At 40.3% G+C, this 26,808-nt stretch overlaps 7 protein-coding genes across 7 annotated transcripts; 3 read left to right on the top strand and 4 right to left on the bottom strand.

Moving 5' to 3' along the window:
• Positions 1-708: 708 nt before the first annotated feature.
• On the bottom strand, positions 709-3,444 carry SAPINGB_P002594 (uncharacterized protein; the record flags this gene model as incomplete). The annotated part of the gene is made up of 1 exon (XM_031997312.1): positions 709-3,444. One exon carries the CDS (start codon positions 3,442-3,444, stop codon positions 709-711), a length of 2,736 nt encoding a protein of 911 aa, XP_031853203.1.
• A 2,191-nt stretch (positions 3,445-5,635) lies between these two features.
• Positions 5,636-15,749, top strand: SAPINGB_P002593 (uncharacterized protein; the record flags this gene model as incomplete). The annotated part of the gene is made up of 2 exons (XM_031997311.1): positions 5,636-5,772; positions 5,921-15,749. The coding sequence occupies 2 exons, from the start codon at positions 5,636-5,638 to the stop codon at positions 15,747-15,749; spliced, it is 9,966 nt and encodes a 3,321-aa protein (XP_031853202.1).
• A 180-nt stretch (positions 15,750-15,929) lies between these two features.
• On the bottom strand, positions 15,930-16,856 carry SAPINGB_P002592 (uncharacterized protein; the record flags this gene model as incomplete). Its single annotated transcript, XM_031997310.1, has 1 exon — positions 15,930-16,856. The coding sequence occupies one exon, from the start codon at positions 16,854-16,856 to the stop codon at positions 15,930-15,932; it is 927 nt and encodes a 308-aa protein (XP_031853201.1).
• Positions 16,857-17,144: 288 nt separating this feature from the next.
• On the bottom strand, positions 17,145-20,909 carry SAPINGB_P002591 (uncharacterized protein; the record flags this gene model as incomplete). The annotated part of the gene is made up of 2 exons (XM_031997309.1): positions 17,145-20,047; positions 20,117-20,909. 2 exons carry the CDS (start codon positions 20,907-20,909, stop codon positions 17,145-17,147), a joined length of 3,696 nt encoding a protein of 1,231 aa, XP_031853200.1.
• Positions 20,910-22,519: 1,610 nt separating this feature from the next.
• Positions 22,520-23,941, top strand: SAPINGB_P002590 (uncharacterized protein; the record flags this gene model as incomplete). Its single annotated transcript, XM_031997308.1, has 1 exon — positions 22,520-23,941. The coding sequence occupies one exon, from the start codon at positions 22,520-22,522 to the stop codon at positions 23,939-23,941; it is 1,422 nt and encodes a 473-aa protein (XP_031853199.1).
• A 254-nt stretch (positions 23,942-24,195) lies between these two features.
• On the bottom strand, positions 24,196-24,894 carry SAPINGB_P002589 (uncharacterized protein; the record flags this gene model as incomplete). Its single annotated transcript, XM_031997307.1, has 2 exons — positions 24,196-24,735; positions 24,865-24,894. 2 exons carry the CDS (start codon positions 24,892-24,894, stop codon positions 24,196-24,198), a joined length of 570 nt encoding a protein of 189 aa, XP_031853198.1.
• A 194-nt stretch (positions 24,895-25,088) lies between these two features.
• On the top strand, positions 25,089-26,729 carry SAPINGB_P002588 (uncharacterized protein; the record flags this gene model as incomplete). Its single annotated transcript, XM_031997306.1, has 1 exon — positions 25,089-26,729. The coding sequence occupies one exon, from the start codon at positions 25,089-25,091 to the stop codon at positions 26,727-26,729; it is 1,641 nt and encodes a 546-aa protein (XP_031853197.1).
• Positions 26,730-26,808: the final 79 nt, after the last annotated feature.

The following is a 26,808-nucleotide window of genomic DNA, read 5'->3' as shown; positions in this document are numbered from 1 at the left end:
TACTAAAAATGTTTTTCTGGGATCTCGAAAATAACAATTTAGAAATAGAAAAAACTAAAGATCAAATCTAAAATCACACCTTGGCAGGCGGATAAGGTCTTCAAATTATCAGCCATATTATTATTATTATTATTATTATTATTATTATTATTATTATTATTATTATTATTATTATTATTATTATTATTATTATTATTATTATTATTATTATTATTATTATTATTATTATTATTATTATTATTATTATTATTATCTCTATTCATTTAATTGTAGTTTTTTTTTTTTTTTTTTTTTTTTACAGATATTAGATTGATTAATGGAAAACTTCATTTATTTTTATGTTTTTATTTTTTTTTAAATAACTTTCCCTTTTTTTTTTCTAAGACAATGATAATTAACAAAGAAAGGTCTTGCAATATTTTTGCATAAATGCTCTAAGCGGGTTATTAACCAAAAACTGTTCTTCATTTAAATGTGTCGAGGCTTAAAAAACTAAAAAAAAAAATAAAAGAATTTTTTTTTTTAAAGAATACAATTTATATTCATATCTAATCAACTAAAATACAATATTTTTTTTTTGATATATAATACTTAAATTTTTTATTTATTTATTTATTTATTTTTTTTTTTTGAAAATATAAAGAGACAAGGAAGAGAAATAAAGAAAGAAGGAAAGAAAAAAAAAAAAAAAAAAAAAAAAAAAATAATTTAGTGAATCTTAATGTTGGCCATACGCTGGTCCAGTCGGCGGAAAATGGCGTCTGCAGTCAAAAGCGGTAACTTCATATGTTCCATATCAGTTTCTTTATTCTTGTTGTTGATATCCGTAACACCAGTGTCAACTGTAGCAACCCCAATTTTAGTCCCTGCTGTAGCAAAAACAGGAGAAGCTGTCACAGGAGAAGTTGCTGATGGAGGAGTTACACATTTACCCTTGGCTATAAAGGACGCACTGACTTGCTTAGGTTTACTATTGCTGTTGTTGTTTTTGTCATCATCACCATCATCATCATTGGTGTTGGAGGCCTTTGCATCATCATCTTTTTCCGTGGCCTCTTCTTTGGCCTCGTTCTTGGCCTCATTTTTAACCTCGTCCTTGACCTCCTTTTTAACTTCATCTTTGACCTCAACCTTATCAATATCCTTTTCGCTAGCTGCCTTCAACTCCTGATTAATCTTCATATTCTGAAGTAGAGTCTCAAGGTCAGGCACAGCAGATCGGTAGATTTGCTGGTGAGGAAGCTGAATATATCCAGGCCCAGAAATACCGCTGCTTGGCCCACCATCACCAGTAGAAACTGAAGAAACCGATGTAGAAGATGAAGAAGACGAAGTCGAAGAAGCTGATGACGAGGCTGAAGACTCAGACTTACCGTTCCACTGGAAGCTCAAATTGAGTAACGAAGGATCCAGCATAGTTCCGTTATTATTATTGCTATTCATTGCAGCTGACTTATCATGTGATATACCATTAGCTATAGCTCCAGAGTGTTGATTTGGAGAAGACGTCGTGCTAATAGCTTGCGATGCAATAAGTGGTGAAGCAACTGCTGAAGATGACATGGGTGGAAGTGAGCCTACTGTGCTATTAGTTGATGATGAGCTAGGAGTTGTAAGTGATGGAAGGAGATTAACAATGCTAGGCTTCATGCGGATAGAGTCAGCAGTAGAAGTGGCGACAAGCAATGGTGGGTCGGAAATACTTTGCTGGCGACTGTGAGTTTGGTATTGAGGCGTGGGCAAATATATTTGAGATTGTTGAGATTGTTGAGATTGTTGAGGTTGTTGAGGTTGTTGAGGTTGTTGAGGTTGTTGAGGTTGTTGAGGTTGTTGAGGTTGTTGAGGTTGTTGAGGTTGTTGAGGCTGTTGTTGTTGTTGTTGTTGTTGTTGTTGTTGTTGTTGTTGTTGTTGTTGTTGTTGGTGCTGGTGCTGGTGCTGGTGCTGTTGTTGCTGTTGCTGTTGTCCCCAAGCATTAGCATGGGCAGGGATCCCAGTAGCACTGGGTGATGCAGTGGTAGAGGCCATGGGCCGACCTCCGTAAAAACTAAGAGGACTAGATAAAATGGGTTGTTGGTATAACGCAGTCACAGCAGGCGGAGTTGGAATTGGTAACTGGAAACCCATGTTTGAAAATGAAACTTGCTGAGATTGAGGTAGACGAAGTTGAGGAGTTGCTTGCTGTTGAGCGGCATACTGAGCATGTGCTTGTGCTACGGCCTGAGCTTGAACTTGAGCCTGAGCTTGAGCCTGAGCCTGAGCTTGCGCTTGTGCCTGAGCCTGAGCTTGAGCTTGAGCTTGAGCTTGAGCTTGAGTTTGTGCAATGTTGACTTTTTGAATTTCCCTCATAGCTTCCTGCACAATTTCAGGATTTGTTTTCGAAATGAGATCTAAAATATCACGCGACTGATTTGCATCATTAATTGAGGTTTGCATCTTATTGATTTTGGCAGTCATATTGACCACAAGACTCTCCAAATGAGACAAATACTCTTTTCTGCGTAAACGGAAATGACGAGCAGAAACTCTATTGCGCAGCTGCCGGCGCTCGCGCGAAGTAAGCTTCTTAGCATCTTCAGATGCAAGCAACCGCTCATCGTTATCCATTTCGTTTATATTTTTTTTCTTGCGACCAGGAACCCCACTAGATGGAGCTAAGGCGGCTGGTGGAGTTGGCGAAGTAGCTGCCGAGTTATTCATGTATGAGGGATAAGGTGAGAAAGATGAATTTAAAGGTGTATTGTTATTGGGGACTAAAAGACTCTTGAGAACAGCCGGCTGACCTCCAGGCTTGGGGACAACGCCCATTGCAAACTGTTTAGCAAGCTCAGAACCTTCAGAACCAAGGGCTTTAACAGCAGCTGAAGTAATGGAATGATTATAGCCGTAATCAGTTTGTGCCTTTTCCTCCTCTCCATCGTCAGTTCCATCACTAGAGGAGGCATCTGTCGAGCTACGCTTGCGATTTTTAGTTTTTTTAGAACCCCTTGGAGGAGCCTGGTAGAGTGCATTTGTTACTTGAAGACCTACCTGGACTGTTGATGCGGAAGGAGATGATGACATCGGGTAGTTTACCATGGGGAAAGAAAGAACACCACCTGAAACAGAATTTGGATGTTGTTGTTGATGATGTTGATAATTATGATGATGTTGTTGCTGTTGTTGAGCAAAAGAGGGACTTTCGAAAGCCATGTTGGGCAAGTCTGAGCCGAAGGAGAGATCGGTGTTGATACTTGGGAGTTCAGGGCTAGAGAAAAACTGGTCGGAGCTGCTACGGTTTGAGCAGGACGAAGCGGAAGAATATGAAGAAAGAAATGCAGTAGATCCGAATGGAATATCGAGCTGGTTATTAAAAGAAACTTCGTCGACCTTGTCGTCGAGGGGCGATGCGGGTAGGGCGTGTATTTCTGGTAGTAAAAAGGCGCAAGGAATGGGGTCGGTCAGCATCTTTTTGTGGGGGGGGGGGGGGAAAAAAAAAGAGCCTGAGAAATAGCAGGAAAGGCCAAAAAAAACAAACAAAAAGAAGTGCTTACACAGAACTATTTCAAAAAAAAAAAAAAAAAGTAGAAGAAAGAAAAAGGTAAGAAGTAAAAAGTCTTGGAGGTTTCTTTATATATATATATATATAAAATATAATATAATATTTCTGGGACAAAAAAAATTTAAAAAATTTAAAAAATTAAAAAAAAAATCTGGCGCAAGTAGTTTTTTTATATATAAATAAATAAATAAATATATATACACACATACAAGCTAAGCCACGGGTTGTGTCTTGTTTTGTAACATCATAGTCCGTCAAGGCAGACTGCTAGAAGGGACGTATACGTCGTCCTTTTTTTTTATATAATTTTTTTTTTTTTTGGGACGTGAAATAAAGACTGTCTACGTCATCACAAATATTACTAATAAATAACGTTTACGGGTAAGGGTTAATGACATATTATGACAAATATATTAGTAATACGATATATTTTATTTTAGTTTATAAACTAATTAGTTTATTTTAGTTTAATTTTGATTAGATTTTTGATTTTTTGATTTTTTGATTTTTTGATTTTTAATTTTTAATTTTTTAATTTTTTAATTTTTTAATTTTTAATTTTTAATTTTTGATATTTAAATTTTTATTTTTTTACCACCCCTCTTACAAAATTTTTTCATTTTTTCTGACAGACAAAAATGTCCCATTAAAATTAACCTCCAACGGTCCTGTATCATAATATACTATAGATTTTTTTTTTTTTTTTTCTTTCAACAATCACGCCTTCTATTTTTAGATGTGTTTTTCTTTTGCGATGCAATTAGATTTATTAGACTAGATATCGATCGTTTTTTGAAATCTCTAAACAAGTCTTCAACTAATTTCAACCAGTTTTGTGCTCATATATGGCAAGCGATATTTCTTTCAATATCGCTAATAATAAATTCATACAATATGATATTCCCATACTGGTTTTTTTTGAATGTTAAAAATTTTTTTTTTAACTATTTGATTTAGAGCTTTATGGGCTTTTTGAATTTTGAATTTTGAATTTATTTACTTCAAAAATGTACCTTCACTTTTTAAAACAATTTTCCTTTCATCATCTTCTAATCTTCTAATCTTCTAATCTTCGTTAATCAAATTCTTCAAATTATACCTAAGAACCCTCTTCATTAAAATGGTTGTTAGGAACATGTTTTATTTGATATATTTTTTAATATTGTCGTGAAACTTTCAATATATCACGACTCAGATTCAAGCGACTACAACTTTTTTTTTTTCTATTGCCCATGTAACATTGCTATCCAAAATCTAAGAAAAAATTACCTGAATAATTAGTACCATATTCTTAAAAGTATTCAAAGTTAAAAAACAAAAGATCAAAAACTAGAGAAATTCATGCAATCCATGCTCTTTTTTTTTTCCTTATACCTTATTTCAGCCCCACATACCACATATCACTTAGCCCTGACAGTCTCCCCCCCTTCTCCATTTCCTTTAGACTTCCAAAATCATGCAAATGGTTTTATATACACTCTCCTGTAATTTTTGTCAGGTTTTAAAATACAACAGTTTTTCTGGTCTAGAAGATCTACCGCCCCCCTGTTTTTTTGTCATGAAAAAATTTCTTCATATATTTTCTTTCAACATGATCTTTTCACAACTATATTCTACGCAATATGACAGACCCAAATGAAACTCGTAATATCATACTTGAATGCCATTTACCGGATCTACAAAATAAATTCTTGTTAGCTCTTTATTCAACCTTAAAAAACTATATAATAATCGACTTTCCCTAGACTTTGATAAAAATTTTTTTTTTCCCTTTAAAGCCCATCACCCAAAACCGTCATTCCTTTATAAAAAGAGATATTGAGAAATTCTTTGACAGAGTTTAATATCTTTTTTTCCCCCCATTCTTTTCTTTCGCTTCTTTTTTACTCTTTAATTCGCTTCTTTTCCCAAGAGAATAAGATCGTAATCAATTTGCAGGTTCAATTGACTCGATCTCATGGTAATTTGCCTATTCTTCTTGTTTTTTTGAACATTCTTTTTTATTTTTTATTTTTCATATTTATTTTTTTATTTTTTAATTCTTGCCATAATATTTTTTTTTTCTTCAATATGAAATTTGACAAGAAAAAAAATCGCATGTTGGCGGTTTGGGTCTTTATTTTATCTTTGCAACATGTTTCTGCTCAGTCTCTTGAAGGCCCAGGAATTGCTCTTTGGAATGGCACTTCCCCTGATTCTTCCGCCGCATCAACTGTTCCAGCTGATTCTGACATGTAAGTTTTGTGAAACTTTTTTTTTTTTTTTTTTTTCAAAATTAAAATGAGATCATCATCATTTTTTCGCGCATCAATAAATAACATTATTGTCTCAACCTTAAGACAAATTTAATTTCTCTTCTAACCCTTTTTTTTTTTAATATAGACCTGTTAGCGAAGAAGCAGATGCTGCTGCTGCTGCAGATGAACCCGCTGAAAACCCATCCTCTGATAACGGTCAAAGCGTAAAGAAAAACAAAAAGATTTCTACATTTGTTCCCTGGACGGTCAATGTCCCTTCAACATCTGCTAGTTATCGCCCACTCCCCACTTCCACTTGGCCATCTGCCACTCCTTCAGGTGCTGGAAGTTCTGCAAGCGGTTCCGGATACGGTTCGGGCTCAGGCTCCGGGTCCGGTGTTGGAACCAGCTCTGGTGGCTCTGGTACTGGTGTTGGCAAAGGTATTGGCGAAGGTGTTGGCGTAGGCAAGGGCACTGGAAGTGATGGCTCTGGAACCGGTATTGGTAAAGGTTCAGGCTCTGGTTCAGGTTCCGGATCTGGTGGTAAAGGTCAAGGTTATGGCCATGGCGAAGGTGTTGGCATAGGAAAAGGAACTGGCTCTAGTTCAACAAAGCCCTCAATTCCTCAGCAACCTCTTTCTGATACTGCAGCTTCTGCTGATGAACCCAAGGCAATGAACTCGACTATCACTAAGCCTACTGATCGCAACTCTACCGCTCCTGTTTCCGTCCCTGCTCCTGCTTCTATTGTTACACCTAACAAGATGAACTCTACTGCCCCCGTCGTTGCTTCTGAACCTTCTACTAAGAACTCTACTGTAGTCAATACTCCTGTGAATCGCAACACTACCTCACCTCTTAACACTCCTATAACCCCTGTTGCTTCTTCCAGTCCTATGAACTCGACCGTTAACACTCCTGTGAACAAGAATACGACTACTCCTTATAATAACTCTGTTCCTGTTATTGCTTCCAGCAAAATGAACACTACTGCTCCGGCCTCAATTATTTCACCTAGCAAGATGAACACCACTACTCCTGCTTCAATTGTTGCGCCCAGCAAGATGAATTCTACGGTCCCTGCCTCAGTTATTGCTCCTAGTAAAATGAACTCCACCGCTGCTGCCCCAACTTCAATTATCAGTCCCAGCAAGATGAACACTACTGCACCTGCCTCAATTATTGCACCCAGTAAGATGAATACTACAGCTCCTGCCTCAATTGTTGCACCCAGCAAGATGAATTCTACCGTTATTACTCCTGTTAACCGCAACACAACTGTTCCTGCCAGCAGTGCTCCTGTTCCTGTTGTTCCCTCATTGTACAATACTACCATCCCCAAGTACAATACTACTGTTGATCCTCAATCTTCTAGCTTGTTCAACAAAACAAATCCTATTGCACCAAACAGATTTAATGACACTGCGGCTTCTTTCACATCTGTTGCCCCTCAAAACTTCAACAATACTTTGCCCAAGACTGCCTCACCTTACGACACTGCTGCTCAAAACTCCTTTGTGTCTTCTTTCTTTACAAATACCGGTCCTTATCCTATCCCAACATTTACAGCTTCGGTTCCCAGACCTTTCCTCAGAAATGGCACAGCAACTGCTCTTCCTGTTGGAGTCCCACCGGTTCCTATTGGATCTAGTGTAAAGAACTCAACTTTTGTTCCTGTCAAGAATGGCACTTGGACTACCACTGCTCCGTTCGCCCCTCTTGCAACTAATGGGACCGCTCTTCCCTCGCTCAAAGTTAACGCAACTGTTGCCACTAACAAGCCTATTTATAACAATGGAACCGTCGCTACGCCTCTTCCTCTCAATAACACTTCTGCTACTGGTGTTCCTAAGAATGACTCTGCTTGGTTCCTTCCAAAGTCCAAGAACTGGAAAAAAACTACTTGGACCACTTCAACTGTTACTGCCACAACGGGTACTACTACCACACCTTATACTACTGTCTGCAGTACTTGGTTAAATGGAACTATTCCTCGACCTACCAACGGAACTATTCCGCGACCTACCAATGGAACTTTTTCAACATTTACCTCCACTCGTCCTACTACCACTTCTTCGCTTACGACTGGTATTCTCACAACTGGCATTGAGTACACTGTTTACCCAGATAATATCCCTGTTGTCGTTACTACACATGTTACTCTTCCTTGCTCCAATGAACCTAACTGTGTTCACACTAACCCGGCTAAGACTTTAACTACCACTAAGCCTCGTTCGAGCATCACTGTTTACATTACCAGACCAAGAAACACTACTACTATCGTAAATACTGAAAATGGACCTGAACCTTTTGCATCTGCGACAGCTTTCGCTACAGCTTCTGCTCATGCTACCGCTTCTGCTTGGGCAACTGTAATCCCTGCACCTCCTGTGGTTGTTGTTATTACTAAGGTTGTTGCCAATCGTCCTCAGACTACTTACACCATTACCCAATTTGAACCTCCCACTTATACTACTGTTGATGCTTCCGGTGTTGTTACTACTGTCGAAATGGAGCCCACAACCGTTTACGTTTCATATGAACCTTCTGGTTTGGATACTGTTACTAGTACTACGACTAAATATAAGTCTGCCCCAACTGCACTTGCTACTGCAAAGGCTTCTGCTTATGCTGATGCAACTGCTATTGCTTCAGTCGTTGTTACTGCACCTCCCCCAGTTATCATTTATTCTACCACAACCAGAACTCTTTCAGACTACCCTGGTGTCACACTTACCGAAGTTAAGACGACTACCTCTACACCCCCTCTTACTACTCTCACTCCAACTTCAACTGTCGTAACTTACACACCTTCTGGATCTTCTTCTGTTACAACAGCTACTGTTACTTACGTTCCTCCTATTGTGACTGTGCCCACCACTGTCCTTGTAACTGTTGTTCCCACATCTACTTCAACATCTTCTTCTCTTGCTGGTTCGTCTAGTTCGTTAGTTTCTTCTTCTCAGTCTTCTAGCTCTTCTATTAACTACCGGGTGGTTACCGTCACTGTTTACCCATCTGGATGGAACTCTCCTTCTACCCCTGCTCCTTCCACTATTACTGCAACAGCCACTAGCTCCACCCCAACTGCTGCAGTCACTACTGTCACTTTAACCTCATCTGCCCCAACTGTTGCTACTACTACTGCTACTTCAACTTCATCAGCTCCAACTATAATTACTGTGACTAAAAGTGGATGGAAGAATGGTACAAACCCGATTACCAGTGTTTGGACTCCTCCAGGATACAACAAGACCATCACTTTATCTTCAATCAACACCGGTGTGGGAAAGAACAATACTGTATTCACCTACACACCTTCTACTACCTTCCGCCCAACCATCAGTGGAACTTTCACAACTCCTTTGGTCAGTGTGGTTACTGTTACTGTCACCCCTAGTCCAACAACATTTGCTCCTAGCTTTAACAAGACAGTCACTATTGTTTCTTCTTCCACAAATGGTTTCAATAAGACTTTCACTCAAAGCCCTGCTACTTACACCGCCACTCTTACTTCTTCCGCCTCAGTTTCCACTTCTACTTCTCAATATGTCCCTAACTTCAACAATACTAGCATTTTGACACCCGTTACTACCATCAGCGTGACTCCTTCATCTGCAGCTACAATCATCTACACCACACCCTCCAAAAATAATACTATTGCCACTCCTGTTACTTATACTACTACCGTTACCCCAGTTTCATCTGGTTCAGGCAGCGGTTCAGGTTCTGGTACTGGTTCTGGCTCTGGCAGTGGCTCTGGTGCTGGCTCTGGTTCTGGTTCAGGCTCCGGCTCTGGCTCTGGAACTGGCTCTGGAACTGGCTCTGGAACTGGATCAGGTGTTGGAACCGGATCAGGATCAGGATCTGGTACTGGTACTGGTACTGGCACTGGCAGTGGCTCTGGATCTGGTAGTGGCTCTGGATCTGGCTCAGGCTCAGGCTCTGGTACTGGCACTGGCAGTGGCTCTGGATCTGGAACTGGAGCTGGAACTGGATCAGGTGTTGGAACCGGATCAGGTTCAGGTACTGGCACAGGTAGTGGCTCTGGATCTGGTAGTGGCTCTGGATCTGGCAGTGGCTCTGGTACTGGCTCCGGCTCCGGCTCTGGATCTGGATCTGGATCTGGTACTGGATCTGGCAGTGGCTCAGGTTCTGGCTCAGGTTCTGGCTCTGGAAGTGGCTCAGGTTCTGGCTCTGGAAGTGGCTCAGGTTCTGGCACTGGCTCTGGCAGTGGATCAGGTGTTGGAAGTGGTTCTGGTTCTGGCTCAGGCTCAGGTTCTGGTACTGGCTCAGGTTCAGGCTCTGGATTTAACACAAAATCAAGTTCTGTTGTTCCTACATCTATTTCGGTATCCTCTAGCACAGTTTCTCCTACTTCATCTTTTATTTCCACTAGTACAAGCTCAACCGCTCCTATTTCGTCTTCAGTTTTTACTAGTACAGTTGTTCCCTCTACGTCGTCAGCTGTTACAAGCTCGAGCGTTATTTCCACTTCTTCATCAACCTCAACAAGCTCCATTACCACATCTTCATCTTCTAGTGGATATGTTGTTGTTGTTACTGTCACTGAGTATCCTTCATCCTCAGTTTCCTTGCAATCATCAACTTACACTTCCATCATCACCTCTGCAACAACCAGTCCAACCTCCTCTATTATTTCTAGCTCAACATCTTCTCCCAGCTCTATTGTAGTTTCGAGCTCTAGTTTCACAACAACTTCTACAAGTGTTAGCACTGTTTCAAGTAGCTTCACATCTTTGGCCACTTCAAAATCTTCTTCCGAACCTTCAATTGTGTCAAGCTCTACTTCAAATTCCGGAGATTACACTATCACCGTTTACCCTATTCAAACTGATACCGGATATGGATCTGGTACCGGCTCAGGCTCTGGCTCTGGCACTGGATCTGGATCAGGCACTGGCACTGGCTCTGGCACTGGTTCAGGCTCAGGTACTGGTTCCGGTTCCGGTTCCGGCAGTGGCTCTGGCAGTGGCTCTGGCTCTGGCTCTGGCTCTGGCTCTGGCTCTGGCTCTGGCTCTGGCTCTGGCTCTGGCTCTGGCTCTGGAAGTGGCTCTGGCTCTGGCTCTGGCTCTGGCTCTGGAAGTGGATCAGGTGTTGGAAGTGGTTCTGGTTCTGGCTCAGGCTCAGGTTCTGGCACTGGCTCAGGTTCTGGTACTGGCTTAGGTTCTGGTACTAGCTCAGGATCTGGTACTGGATCTGGCTCAGGATCTGGCTCTGGCTCTGGTTCTGGTTCTGGCTCTGGTTCTGGCTCTGGTTCTGGTTCTGGTTCTGGCTCTGGCTCAGGATCTGGTACTGGCTCAGGATCTGGTACTGGCTCAGGATCTGGTAATGGCAGTGGTTCAGGCTCTCTTACTTCAACCGTTTCTCCTTCATATATTTCTACAACTTCTTCTTCCGTTGTTCCTAGCACTTACTCATCTACCCTTACTGTTCCAGTATCCACTTCATCTAGTTCTTCTATTATCTCTTCCACTTACACTACTTCAAGCTCGGTTTCATCATCATCTTACACTACGTCATCCTCCTCTTCTGCCATTTCATTGTCATCCTCAAGCTCCAAACAGACTACTAGTTCTTCTACTTCATCTTCTCAAAACAATGTGGTTATTGTCACCGTCACTGAATATCCAGGAACTAGTACTTCGTCCCCAGTTACAAGCCAAACATCTACATTCTCGTCCTCCTCGTCACCGGTTGTTATTACAACCTCTTCCCTTAAATCGATCACTATTCCGGTAACCTCTTCTACTTCTGTTCCATTAAGTAGTACTGCTGTTATCACATCCATTGTTAAGCCAACCATGACTAATTCAGGAAGTGGGTCCGGTTCCGGTTCTGGTGTTGGAACTGGCTCTGGCTCTAGCTCTGGCTCTGGCTCTGGCTCTGGCTCTGGCTCTGGCTCTGGCTCTGGCTCTGGCTCTGGCTCTGGCTCTGGTACTGGCAGTGGTTCAGGTTCAGGTTCAGGTTCAGGTTCAGGTTCAGGTTCTGGTGTTGGAACCGGCTCTGGCACTGGCTCCGGATCAGGCACTGGCACTGGAACTGGTACTGGCAGTGGTTCTGGTACTGGCTCCGGCTCTGGATCTGGATCTGGATCTGGATCTGGTACTGGATCTGGCACTGGCTCCGGTTCAGGTTCAGGTTCAGGTTCAGGTTCTGGCTCCGGCTCTCTCGTTTCGACTTATACCTCAACTGTTGTCCCTACATCATCTTTCTCAGCTAGTTCTTCTACTGCTCCCACAACTTCATCTAGCAAATCCACTATTTATTCAACCACCCTTCCCACCACATCCATTTCTACCAGCTTTACTACCTACGTTACAACTTCGTCTTCCATTACTAGCTCTTCAAGTGTTGTTCCATCAACTACCTCATGCAGCTCTTCAGTTGTTCCTACCACATCTTTACTTACCACCTCTACTTCACCATCTTCTTCTAGTGCTACATCTTTCTCGACTTATTCCAGTTCTTTCACATTTTCTACTTTCACTAAGACCAGTGCTGGTTTCTCATCGGTTACAACCTCGAGCTCTTTCTTGTCCACTTCTACATCGTCCACAGGTAATGTTGTGATTGTAACAGTTACTGAATATCCCAGCACTAGCGAGACTTCAAGTTCCTCATTAACTGTTCTCACTACATCTTCTACATCGACAAGCCAGCCTGCTATAATTTCTTCTACTTCAACCTTGAAATCAACATCTTCAAGCGTTACAGTAACTACAGTTTATCCTTCATCTACTAATTCAGGCTCAGGATCAGGGACAGGCTCTGGCTCTGGAACTGGATCAGGCTCTGGCTCTGGCTCTGGCTCTGGCTCTGGCTCTGGCTCTGGCTCTGGCTCTGGCTCTGGCTCTGGCTCTGGCTCTGGCTCTGGCTCTGGCTCTGGCTCTGGCTCTGGCTCTGGCTCTGGCTCTGGCTCTGGCTCTGGCTCTGGCTCTGGCTCTGGCTCTGGCTCTGGATCCGGCTCCGGCACTGGCTCAGGATCTGGCACTGGCACTGGATCTGGAACTGGCTCAGGATCTGGATCAGGATCTGGTTCTGGCACTGGATCTGGATCTGGTTCTGGCACTGGCTCAGGCTCTGGTTCTGGCACTGGCTCTGGCTCTGGCTCTGGCTCAGGCTCTGGCTCTGGCTCAGGCTCAGGCTCTGGTTCTGGTTCTGGCACTGGCTCAGGCACTGGCTCAGGCTCAGGCTCAGGCTCCGGCTCTCTCACATCCACTTTCATATCAACATTGGTTCCCACTTCTTCTATTTCCAGTTCATCAGTCATTTCCTCTTCAGTTAAACCATCTACTAGTACATTTACTTCCACTAGCTCATCAGTTAATTCATCTACTAAACTTACTACATCAGTGTCTCCTAATACTTCTTCTTCCAAAACCACCTCATTTTCTATTTCGTTTAGTACTATTTCACCCACTACTTCTTTCACTGCTCATTCATCTACCGCCTCTTCCAGTGTTCCTTCGTCATCCACATTCTTTAGCTCTTTCACTTTTTCAACTTCTACTAAGACCAGCGTTGGAAGCATCTCGAGCTCCATTTTATCTTCTGCCACTTCTACATCGACTTCTAAAGACAATGTGGTCATTGTTACTGTCACAGAGTATCCTAGTACAAGCTCATCAATTGCTAGCCAAACTACATCCTTGTCATCATCTTCCTCATCGTCTATTTCCCTCTCTACGGCTACATCTACTGTAATTTTGTCATCTTCTAGCCATCCCTCAACTACTGCCACACCCACTTATGCTTCTAGCTCTGAATTCACTACCACTATTTATCCTACATCTACTGCAGGTACTGGCTCAGGCACTGGCTCTGGCTCAGGCTCTGGATCTGGCACTGGATCTGGCACTGGTTCTGGATCAGGCTCTGGAAGTGGCACTGGTACAGGCTCTGGAAGTGGCTCAGGATCTGGCACTGGCTCTGGAAGTGGCTCTGGCACTGGCTCTGGCACCGGCTCTGGCACTGGCTCTGGCACCGGCTCTGGCACTGGCACTGGATCAGGTGTTGGAAGTGGCTCTGGCAGTGGCTCAGGCTCAGGATCTGGTACTGGCTCAGGATCTGGTACTGGCTCAGGATCTGGTACTGGTTCAGGATCTAGCACTGGCACTGGATCTGGCACTGGTACAGGCTCTGGCAGTGGCTCAGGCTCAGGATCTGGTACTGGCTCCGGATCTGGTACTGGTTCAGGATCTGGCACTGGCACTGGATCTGGCACTGGTACAGGCTCTGGAAGTGGCTCAGGATCTGGCACAGGCTCTGGAAGTGGTACTGGCTCTGGCACTGGCACTGGCACTGGCACTGGCACTGGCACTGGCACTGGCACTGGCACTGGCACTGGCACTGGCACTGGCACTGGCACTGGCACTGGCACTGGCACTGGCTCAGGCTCTGGCTCAGGCTCAGGCTCAGGCTCAGGCTCAGGCTCAGGCTCAGGCTCAGGCTCAGGCTCAGGCTCTGGTACTGGCTCTGGTACTGGCTCTGGTTCCGGCTCTCTCACAACTTCTGTTATTCCATCAGTTGTCACATCTGTTTCTTCTTCATCATCTTCTTCAGACAATTTGGTTATTGTTACTGTTACTGAGTACCCAACTACTTCATCTTCATCTTCATCTTCTTCGGTTTCAACTTCAAAAACATTCTCCTCTAGTAGTTCGACCTTTTCCCAGTCTTCAGTTCAGCCATCTGTTGTCATTGTTACCGTTTACCCATCTGAGACTTCTTCTAGCTCTTCGGTATTGAGCACATCTACCTCTTTTACTACCTCCACATCCTCTTTATTTGTCGCTTCTACCACTAGCTCCACCACCTCAACTTCATGCACTACTACAGCTGTTTCCTCCTCTTTTAGTTCATCTGAGATTGGATATACTGCCACCTCTACCTCTACTACAGCCACATTTTACCCTAAGCCCTCTGAACAAGGTTCCATTGGCGTTGGTGCTGGTTCTTCTAGCTCCACTGGTTCCACCGGTGCTGGCAGTTCTGCAGGAATTATTGGAAACGGTGCGACAGGTGCAGGAAGTGCTGCAGGTTCTGGATCTACTGCTGCTAAGAGTTCTGCTGGTTCTGGCCCTGATGGTGCTTCTAGCAAAGCCTGTGTCATGGGATCTGATGGTCCTATTTGCGCAGGAAGCTCTGCAAGTCCCCTGGGCTCTGGTGCTGGTAGCTCTGCTGGATCTTCCACACCTTTCGGATCTATTGGTTCTGGAAGCCAAGCTGGTTCTAGCACTACTCCATTTGGCTCTGGTGCTGGAAGTGCTGCCGGTTCTTTTACTCCTTTTGGCGAAACTGGTGCTAAGAGCGGTGCTGAATCCGGAGTTCAAGGATCCCAACCATTTGTTGCTTCCGGAAGCGGCGCAGCAGCAGCTGGACCTAATGGTAAGGTTGGTGCTGAAACATTCACCGGGTTTGGTGGCCATCAAGTTGTTAGTGGTCCTTCTGACCCTACTTCACAAGTTGGTTCTGTTGATACCAAGGGAATTAGCGCTATGGGCGGTGCAGTTATTGGCTCGACTCATCTCAAGCCCGTTGCTCCTGTCTATGGTGGCTCCATGGATATGCCATTTGTCCCCAGTTCTTCTGGTGCTAATGGTGATGTCCCTGTGGTCCTTGGTTCCAACGTTAAGTCGTATGGCCCAGAGATGGCTAGCGATTTTGCCACAGTTTCTCAAGTTGCTACTGCACACTCGTCTGTTGTTTATGGAACCCCAAATTACAGCGTCACAAAATCTGTGGTCGCTCAATCTCCAACAACAGCCTTTTCAGTTTATGCTAGTACTGCAACTTCTGCTCAACACAAGGCATCTTCGACCGCCTCCTATGTTTCTCACTCTGCACCAACTACCAGCTCGCTTGCTCAAGTTAACTCCGGTACATCTGTCAGCGCCACCTCTATTCTTTCATACTTGAGTGTGAGCTTTGTTATGTTTATGCTTTTCTAAACTTGTTAAGGTCTTAACCTGGAAAACAATGTATATTCGACATTTAGAAAGTTGTTTAATATTTATGTATTTCGCTTATATTTTTGACATTTAAATAATTAGCCATAGTATATTTTGATAATTAAAAAAAAATTAATATTTTTAAAATTTTTCATCTATTAATTCTATTATAAACATAATTTATTTTTTTGTCATAAGCCCCAAAAGACCCAGGCCAGATGAAAATTGCTGGTTTGATTTTGATTCTTTTTGTTTTGCAATAAGCATTTGTAATGAACTTTTTTTCTTAGATTTACTTTTGGAAGGAAGTTTATCTTTACGTGAAGCGAGAATAGAATCGGTCTTAGTAGTTGTACTAGAATGAGATAAATTACTTAAACTTTCCTGTTCTGATAAGTCTTGATTGCCTTTATTATTTGGACCTTGTTCTTTTAGAGTGTATTTTTGCTGTAACCCGTTGTTGCTCTTCTTTTTAACTGAAGCTGCTACGGAAACAGTTGGGTATTGATTTGTAATTTCTGGGTCAAGAATATGATAAATGTGACACTGGCCACAGCCATAGGCTAATATTTTTCGGTTTTTTCGTAACTCTTTGGCTCGGGTAGAAACGTATTCAGCATCCAGACCGTATACAGTATTAAGCTTGTGATCAAGTGCTTTCTTTTTTTGCTTCATTTTTAAAAGTTTCCTTTTCCTGGCACGTTTGGATAATCTTTTAGATACGGAAGGGTTATTTTCATGTTCATTATGATCTTCGTTTTGATGTTCTTTTAATAGTATTCCTTTGGGCAGCCTGTGCCTTAACATGTTTGTACGGTGTGTGATTAAACGAACTCGAACATTGATACCTGGAATCCAAATACACCCGCAAGATGGGCAAGCTATAGTATGCTCTTGAACATGTGGTATAAGAAGTTTATTTGCTTGTACTGTTTGAAGATGCCGCAGGTTTAAAGCAATTGAAAGTGGGTGTGCTTTGTTTGGTGGTAGCTCAGGTGGAGACAGCTTAAAAAGTATTGAGGAGCTTTCGAAAAGATGACATGCTGATAAAGGCGATACCTCAGCATTTAAGCTATCTTCTGATAGAAAATTAACTTCTGTTTCCATATTTGCAGAATAGTTGATGTGGAATTGATGTTGATAGCCTTGAAAAAAAAAAAATAAAATAAAAAAAAAAAAATAAAAAAAGGCAGTTACCCTGACCGCGATTCCAAGTCATTGAAAAGCCGATCAACTGGTATAGACGATATCGATTATCGATAATCATTCCAACCAAATGTTTCAACAATGACTTAGACAAAAAGCTTTAATTTTATCTAATAATTTAATTTGATTGTACAACATAAAGAGCATGCAATAAATTTAAATGGAGTAGTTACAAATAGCATTTATAATTTAACCCCTTTTTTTGCGAAGGGGTTTTGATGATTGACAATCTACAATCTGAATATCATCATCTTCGTCATTGTCTTGAGGTGACAGAGCGGCTTGATTTGCCGTGGCCGTTGGCTTTGCCTCTGAGACCTTCGCTTTCTTTGGAGCAGATTTTCGAGCTATATGCGGTTTCAATAAGGTGGTAGTAACAGGCTCTAGTTCTCGAGCATTTTTAAAAGAAACACCGCTCGTAGCCATATTGCTGCGTAGTTGATGTTTTGCAACCAAAGGCTTTTCTTCTGTAGAAACTTGTCGGAATCGAGTTGTGTGTGCCTTTTTTGTATGATGAGAAGATGTCGATGCTTGGGTGGATTCCTTTTCCAACAAATAGCTGGGCTTTTCAATTTTAGGATTTTTTCTAAAAGATGAGCGTGGAGGGTAGGCATGTTCAATAAAACTTTCAGATTCATTGAGATCCTTTTTGCTATTATTTCCTTTGACTATCTTAGAAAAATGCTCGGTGACCTTTTCTTTAAATTCCAGCTTCTTCTTGACGCTTGGTTGAAGACTTTTGGTGGTGATTTGGGGCTTTGGCTCTTCAACAATAGACGTCTCGTCATCGATGGAAACAATACTTTTGCTCTCAACATCAGAAAAAGAGTTAATATGCTCATCGTCAGATAATAAATGGTTTGAATCAACCCGATTATTCCTCAGCAGCTTCTTTTCAGGATAGCTATGTAGAATCTCGTTAGAAGTAGAGGAATTAGCAATGCTTTTTCTTTGTAAAGATTTGCCGTTTTTGACTTTTTCAACTTCATCTGAACTGATTTCATAGGAATTCTGGGAATCAATAGATTGGGATTTCTGTGCAGTCAAACGGCTCGCATCATTATGAGAATTTGACTCGAATACAGAGGGAGAATCAATCGAAATTTCAAACTCAACATCTGGTGGTAACTTATGAGAATTATCCTTGTTAATTTCAAGATTCTTTAAATCTAACTCTACTTTATCTGAAAGCATGTCAGTGTCATTATCGAGGGAATCATTGTTTTTCAGTGAATTATTAATGCTGAAAAATTCTTGTTGTCTTTTAGCTGGATTGGGCTTGTCGACAAATGTGGTGTCAGTTGAAGTGACAAAAGTTGGTGGTTTGAAAGGCTTGTCAATGCTTTTTGGAAAAGTGGAAGGTTCAGATGGTGGGTCCACGTCTATTTTGTCAGTGACAGGAAGGGCCGTAACAGGTCCATTATTGAGACCTTCAGAAGAAACCTTGATTATCGAAGATAAATCTTCAGGATCAGAGGGGCCAGATGTACCGTTGATTTTATTTTCTTGTAGGTGACGATAGTATAACAGCATTCGCTGAAGAACTTCGCGCTTCATCAGTGTAGGGTTCCAAACCCTACTAAGTTCCTTGTCAGCCACAGGGTCATGGGTTGACATAAGCTTTGCAAACTTATCAGGGGCATCAAAAAAGCACTGAACGAAATGAATAAGATAAACACCACAATCGCTGTAATTTGTCTGCTGAGGTACTGAAACAGAGCGCGAAATGATTCTGGAGGGATCGATGGTTTTGTCCAGCTTATCTTTTGCTTCAGCAACAAAATATGCCTTTAGATTTTTAACAAGACTGTCATAACGAGACCCCTGCAGAGAGTCACAAATAAAAATATAACAATCAGTTTCGGGATTAAAGTCAACATTGCCTCGCTTTTTTGTTGTTCTGTCACGAGAACGCAAGGACCTCGTTGAGCTGCTTTCATTTGCACTAGACGCTTCCGAGCTTTCTGGCTTTGGTTTCAAAAGTGCAGGAAGGTTGTATACAATGGTAACATACCAATGCATTTTCATATGAATGGGAATGATGATAAAATCGCGAGAAAACAAGTTTGCCTTAGTTGTCCATTTGCGTACTTTTTCGAAATTAGAAACCTTGCCATACTCATTTGGAACTTGGAGCTTTTCGTAAAAAAATGTATTGAACAAATGCACTCTTTCTTTAAGCTCTGGATGCTTTTCCAAAAAAAACTTCAAATAGAAGTTAACAATGGTATCATTTAAAAATTCGCCCTGATTTAAACGGGCCACATCGTATGGACCAACATCCATAGATTTACCATCCTTAAAAACAAAACTGAAAGATTCATTAAAACTGGATTTAATTTTGTCAAACCATTCAATATTTTTTGCAGATTGGGAAGGCCTGACTTTGGCCTCGATGGTGGTGATGGTGGGAGTTGAAGAGATTATTTTACTTTCAGTGACAATCCTTGGCTTAAAGGGTAAAATTGGACCTGGGTCTAACGTAAAACTATCGTCTGAAAATAATTGTACAGGTGTAGAATCAACAGTACCATTTTTGAAAGGATTTGTTGGAGTAGCTTTAGGGGGATTTTCGGGCTTGACTATGGGCTTTTGTGTATTTAAAGATTGAAGACGTGATTGCTTAATTTCATGAAAACAACTAGGCATAGATGGTTTGGTTTTGGAAGTTGATACCGTTTTATTGGTTGAAAGAATTGGGCGATCGAATATGCTTGGAGGCTTAGATGAATCTCTGTCTAAAGACTTGTGAGACAAAAGATGGTTTTCTTGGTTGGAGATTTCAATAGACAAATCTGACATCAAATCATCTGAGTCCAAAGTAATCGAATCCAATGTGTTGCGCGAAGTTTTGGTAGAAGATATCTTGGAAGTATTGCTGGTAATAGGTTTCAAGCTTTGTGGAGGTGGGTACTTGGATAAACGTAAATTCTTTTTTAGAATCGCGGGTTTTTTGTTGGAAGATGCCGTAATATCATTTTGAGAGTTTGAAAGTAATGACTGGCGCTTTTGAGAATTTAAGCGGTATTCTTTTTCAAGCTGTTGATTGTACTCTTCTTCGTGGTTGGAATCTGTAGTACTGGTGCCCCATACTAATGAAAAAAAGTTAGTTTCTAGACGATTAAACAACAATACATAAATAGAAAAAAAATAATACATACGCTTGTGCTTTTTTTCACCAGCTAAGTTAGCACTCCTCAGTGCGAGATTTTTATGTGCAGCATCTCGGAGAATATCCATATCACTGGAATTAACACGATCTGCTAATTGAACTGAGAGATAAGGGTTATTATCATTGTTCCAGGTATTTGAAGAGGGGTAATTATTCTTCTTTAGGCTAGAAAGTTGGCTATGTATTTGGCGATTAACATTATTTGGTTTCCGTATTAAGTCATTTTCACTTGATGAAAAGTTTTGTGGTTGTCGGATCCCCCTTTCTTTTAAACTACTGACAAATGATGATACATTTGTTGAAGGATCAAAAAATACTTTTATAGTTTCATTTCCATTTTTGGCAATAAAACAAGATGCTTTTTCTAAAAAGTATACAGTTGTAGATTTTGATGGTTCAAAGGGGATTTTTGTAATGAGATCGCAGGATGAAATGTTCCAAAACTTCCATATGTAATCATCGGAAATATCTAAAAGAAAATTACCGGTCATAGATTGAGAGTTGTTAATTAACAACCTTGTTATGGGAAGAACATATTTTGACTTCAATGTATCTGGATCACACTTTTCAGTGCCTCTACTCATATACTCGACATCGGTGGTAAGGATTGGAGCAGAGAGTCGAGGTCGTTTACATTGCTGGTCAGAAGAAATATGGTTTTGGATTTCACGTTTTTGGGCGTCTGAGAAAATGTGAGAGTGTGCTGATAGCTGTATGTAAGGATGCTTTTTTGAATTGGGATTGCTAAGGTTATCCTTGGGTTTTATACCAAAACTTGCCATTTTATAACAGTTACTAGAAAAAAAAAAGTTAGAACATTTATCATTTCTTAAGGTTACAAATAAAAATACATACTAGTTTTTGGTTGAATGAAAAAATTTGGTTTCTTTGACCTTTCGTGCTTTTTTTGGCGAGCTCATTATTAATTTTAACTCAAATTTTAAACTTGGAGTATCTCAGTGCTGAAGAGTGCTATTAACAAAATAAAAAGTGTCATTCCTTAAGCTCAAAAGAAAAGGCTCAAAAATAGAAAAAAAAAAAAAAAACAGAATAAATATTGATGAAGAAATACACATTCAGTGTTTAACTTTTAGGAATATAATGAGAATAATAAATGAGTGGGAGAAGAAAAAGAAGAAGAAGAAGAAGAAAAGGGGAAACAAAAGTGAAATGTATGTTGATGGTGCAGTAAATATATAGATACGAGTCACTGTTTTTTTTGGTTGAGATTTAAGATAAGTTTCAAAATGCTGGTATATAATGGAAAGATAGTATTTGAAGAGATTCTTGCTGGTTTATAAAGATAATAGCTGAGACAAAGATTTAACAGAATAAATGCATATGATATTGTATTATCAAAGAACTAGAGGCTGGTAAAGGGAGAGAGAAAAAAAAAGAATAAAGTCTAGTTTTTGTTTGTAAGATCGTCAGAAGCTATAAACTAAAAAACTAAAAAAAAAAAAAAAAAAAACTGAAAATGTTTAAGGCGAAATTCGCCCAAAGATGTAAGACTTGGCTAGAAACCTCGTGATGGTGTAGATAATACCAGTTGTTATGATGATAATGGTGGTGGTGGTGGTGGTGGTGATGATGATAATGATGATGATATTGTTTGGTGATGTTTGCTAAGAGAAGGTGCCACTATAACTTAACTCAGAGAACATGTCAATTATTAATTAATTTTTTTTTAATAATAATAATAATAATAATAATAATAATAATAATAATAATAATAATAATAATAATAATAAAAATGTTTACATTCTGTAGTGAAAATGGAGGAGAAGGCTCGTTTTTTTTTTTTTTTTTTGATCTAAATTTTTATGTTACATTACAATTTTAGTTGTAACATCTTGTTTAAATTTGTTACAAAATTTTGTAACAAATTTATTACATTACATTTTTGTTACAATTCAGCCGTATTAAAGCAAGCTCCGGTCAACGGTCCGGCACGCCCGGTTTTTAAGGTGGGTGAACTGAATCTGCGGGGTGGTTGCGCATTATTAATTGGGCAAATCACATTGCGCCAAAATTTTCACTACTGCAAAAAAAAAAAAAAAAATTTTTTTTCTTTCTTCCGTAGTGTTCTTTCCAGTTCTACAAGCAAATCCAAAGTTCAAAATAAATACGGCAAAGACTTTGGAAAATAAAAATAAAAATAAATAAAAATAAAAATAAATAAATAAAAAAAAAAGGGCTCGCTTGTAATTGAAATTTAAATTGAAATTTAAATTGAAATAAAAGTTGTAATATAAATAATATTTTTTTTTTTTTACTCATATTTATATATATTTATATACTTACCATTTTTTTTTTTTTTCACCCATCAAATATATATATATTTTTTTTTTCAACTTTAAACACTCACATCCATACCAATCCATCATTCATAATGCTTCGTCTCTCAAATATGAGCAGATCACGAGGCATGGCTATGGCCTCTAGATCACTGGCATCGTCTAGACAAGCTTTAGCATACCCCGCACTTACCAGTGCCAGAACCTTTTCGCAATCATCATTTCAACGATCCAGTGCAGATGAGCAGAAAAAACAAGAAAAGCAAGAAAAGCAAGAACAGCAAAAGAAGAGCTCTCCCAGCGATGATGATGCTAATCTTGATAAAACTCCTCTGCAAGTCTTCTTTGACACCTTCAAGCGCGAATGGCAAAAGAGTGAAGAGCTCCAGAGTAACATCAAGGCTCTTCAAGATGAAACCGGCCGCATGGCTGAAAGTGCTGCCTACAAGAAAGCCAAGGAGGCCTTAGAAAAGGCTCAAGAAGGTACTTCTTCCGCCACTTCCGCAACCTCCGCCACTCTTAAAAAGGCTTCTAAAGTGGTGGGCCAAGTTGCTCATGAAGCATGGGAGTCCCCCGTGATTAAAACCACACGTAATGTGGCAAGTAAAACTGCCGACGTTGTGGAAAAGGCCACAGAACCCATTCGTGAAACACAGGCATACAAGACTGTCAGAGATGTCATTGATGACGGCTCCTCAATGCGTTACGGTGGTTACGAAGATAAGGAGACTCGTCGCTTGCGTCGTCAACAAGAAGCTGAGAAGGAGCTTGAAGAAGAACTCCGAACTGGCAAGAAGAAGGCCAAGCCTGTCAAGGAAGACATCATGGCTGGTCAAGCAGTTGTCTTACACGAAAACCCAGAACCCGTCGAGACTTGGCGTGACAGTTGGGCCAAATGGAAGGCTGAGAGTGCTGCTGGTAAGAAGCTTTCCGATTTGCAAACTGCCTATGAGGAAACCGATAATGGCTTCATCTCTACCATCCGAACCATTGGTGACAAGATTGGAGGCTTTTTTGAAGAAACCGAAAACGCCAGAGTTGTTCGCATGTTCAAGGAGCTTGATCCTGAATTTAACCAAGAAAAGTTTTTGAAGGAGATCCGCGGTTACATTCTTCCTGAAGTTTTGGACGCATATGTCAAGGGTGATGAGGAAACCCTCAAGCTCTGGCTCTCCGAAGCTCCTTTCAACATTTGGGCTGCATCCACTAAACAATACAAGGAGGCCGGTTTGTACTCTGCTAGTCGTGTCTTGGATATTCGTGGTGTCGATATTCTTCAGGCTAAGCTCCTTCCACCTCAAGACGTTCCTGTCTTTGTCATTGGATGCCGTGCTCAGGAAGTCCACATGTACAAGAACATCAAGACTGATGAGATTGCTGCAGGTATGGAGGACCACATTCAGCAAAGCACATATGCCATGGTCATCACCCGGATACCCGAGAACATTGAGGATCCTGAAACTAAGGGCTGGCAAATTTTAGAGTTGGTTCGTGGTCAGACCCGTGACTGGACATAAATTCATTCGCAATCAACAAACCTACATCAGTTGAATGAACTGATTATGACGACATACAATGCTTTTTTTTTTTTTTTTTGTATATATACGAATTTTTTTCCCCAAAATTTCACCTTATTTACCCATCTTCATCACTCGACCCTGTATATATATAAACCATATCACGAGCTAATGTAATAATGATGATAACGCATGTACAGTTCCCTCTCTTTCTCTCTTTTTTTTTTCAATTCTATATATAGAAGTTGTAAATATTATTCCTCAGACTCCTTTTTCTTGAGTCCTTGTCGTTTTTTAAACATTGACTTTTTAACTGTAGTATTATTAGTTTTCACTTCTAGTGTCGATTCTCCCATTAAACTTTCAATTTCAAGATCCGGCGCTGCTAAAACCTTTTCTTTAGCTTGCCACTTAGTAGTCTCTGTTTCTTTAACTTTGATTGTTTTAGTAAACAATGGTTTAACAGGAGCCGCAGGTGTGGCGAGGTTTAAAGGTTTGGTCTGACTAGAATCACGCTTTGGAGAGGCTTGATTTTTGCTTGTAGTTTTGGTGGCAACTGTACTTTTTGTGACCTCAGTTATGGAATCAGATACATGAAGAGGCCCAGACCCAGGGCTCTTACCAGATGCTTTAATTTCTTTTTCTATCTGCTCAAGAACACGCTTGGATGAATCACTTTGCCTCTTTTCTTCTTTATTTGTGTGATGAAGCGATGATAAATTCCGGCGTGTTTGATCTTTGTGGCGAGCAGACAGTTCATGTCGTGTCCGATCAATCTTAGTATCGGCAATAAACTAAAAAAAAAAAAATAAAAAAAAAAATCAAATATCATTTTGTTACTAAATATTTCCAACAGTTAATGAGTATAATTTCATTTTTAAGAAGAAAAAAAAAAGTTTGCAAATTAATAGATAAATACTTACAATTTTACAAGTTTTGCACCAGTATTTCATTTTGCTATGCTTATTATTTCTTGTGAGATGGTGGAGAAAAATTTTTTTTATAAAAAATTAAAAACCTTGAAAAATAAAAAAAAATAAAAATTACGCGTTTTAAACTAATTTTCATCAGCAACCATTTAATACAAACGCAGGGAATATACTATCTTGGTATATTTAAATTTATAAGATAAGAGGGGTTTAATATAATGTCATCATCACATAGACGGTCAAGTAATTATGATTCGTCACGTAAAAGAGATAGGTTAAAGGATAGTTATGACGATGAGCAAGATGAAATTTATGATTCACTAACTACGAAAAAACAAAAACATGGAAATTTAAAACCTCAAGATTCCTCTGAAGAAGAATCTGATGATGAAGATGACAGTGAAGGTGAATGGGTTATCAAAATGGACAGTGGTAATTATAATTCAAGTTCCAAATCAGCATCAGCAGAGTCTGCCATTAAAGAACCCTCTGTGACTTCTAAAATTATAGACATGTCAGAACTCAATAAGCTTAAATCGAATGTTTTACGTGCTAAGCTTAAAGGTGCCAGCAAAGAAGAAATTGAAAAACTAGAAAAAGAATATGAAGATGCAGCTGCTGGTAGCTCTGTAAGCCAAAAGTCTAGCTCATCAGATACTCTCAAAGTTTTGGATTCAGAAGAATTGCGTGCTTATCATGAACTCAACAAACACACCAAGGGCAAAACCCTATCTGCTGATGCTAGCATCACAGACATGATGCGAGAAGAACTTGCTGAGCGTAATGCACCAGTTCTGAGCTCTGCCAAACGGATTGAAGAACTAAAACGGATTGGGAAAGATTCTGGGTTTGAAAACGATACTGATTACCAATTTGATAATGCAGAACTGCTTACAGATCCATCAGGAGCTGATTCTAAGACCAAGTTAACAGAAAAACAAAAACAAAAGGAATCCCTGCGGCAACAAGAAGTTGCCAAAAAAATAAACACTCGTGTCTTAGAGCATACCAAATTACTTAATGATATCACATCTCGAAGATGTTTTCTTTGTCCTGAAAGTGAGCGTCATGAAAAGTACTTGAACCCACCCATAAATGATCAAAGCAGTCATTCGCGACGACACAGTCATGTAAACAAAATCATATCAGCTTCACCTCGTGTGTATATGGCTCGTGCGCCTCTTCCTGCTCTATCACGAGGTACATGTGTTTTAGTCCCCCGCGCACATTATCCTAATCTATTACACTGTGATGAAGACGAATGGGAAGAACTGCGCAATTATATGAAATGTTTAATTCGTATGTGGGTTCATGGACGAGGATATGCAGGCGTAGCTTTTTATGAGAATGCTGTTTCTGCAGGATTGAGTGCACATGAGGATGCCAATGCATCTCAAGGTGCTAGAGATTCTGCACATGCTATGCTTTATGCTGTACCTATAAAAGATCCTTACGATTTTAAAGACTTGCGGGCCATGTTTCGAGAGGCAATGATTACCAGTGACGAAGAATGGAGTACACATAGAAAGGTAATTGATACTCAAGCTGTAGCCACCAGAGCTACTGAATCTGGTAATGGCTCAGGAGCAAAGTATGCATTCCGTCAATCAATTTCTAAAGAAGCTCCATATTTCCATGTTTGGTTTGATATTAATGGTGGACTTGGACACATTGTAGAGGATCGCGGTAAGTGGCCTCGAGGCGATTTATTTGCTCGTGAGATATTGGGTAACATTTTGAAAACAGATATTACAAAAATTCGTCGCACACCACGTTGGGATAATTCTGAAAATGAAAAAGATATTTGGGATTATCAAAGTACATGGGACAAATATGACTGGACTAAAGACTTGGAATAATAATAGCATACTTTTTCTTTTTTTCCTTTTCTTTTTTTGTGATTTTTCTAAATTCAAAAACAAAAAATTGTGTAAAATA

Source organism: Magnusiomyces paraingens (assembly GCF_902498895.1).
Source record: "Magnusiomyces paraingens strain CBS 517.90 genome assembly, contig: contig2, whole genome shotgun sequence".
Lineage (NCBI taxonomy): Eukaryota > Fungi > Ascomycota > Dipodascomycetes > Dipodascales > Dipodascaceae > Magnusiomyces > Magnusiomyces paraingens.
The sequence above is the reverse complement of the archived record's forward strand: the minus strand, read 5'-3'. Positions and strand labels throughout refer to the sequence as shown.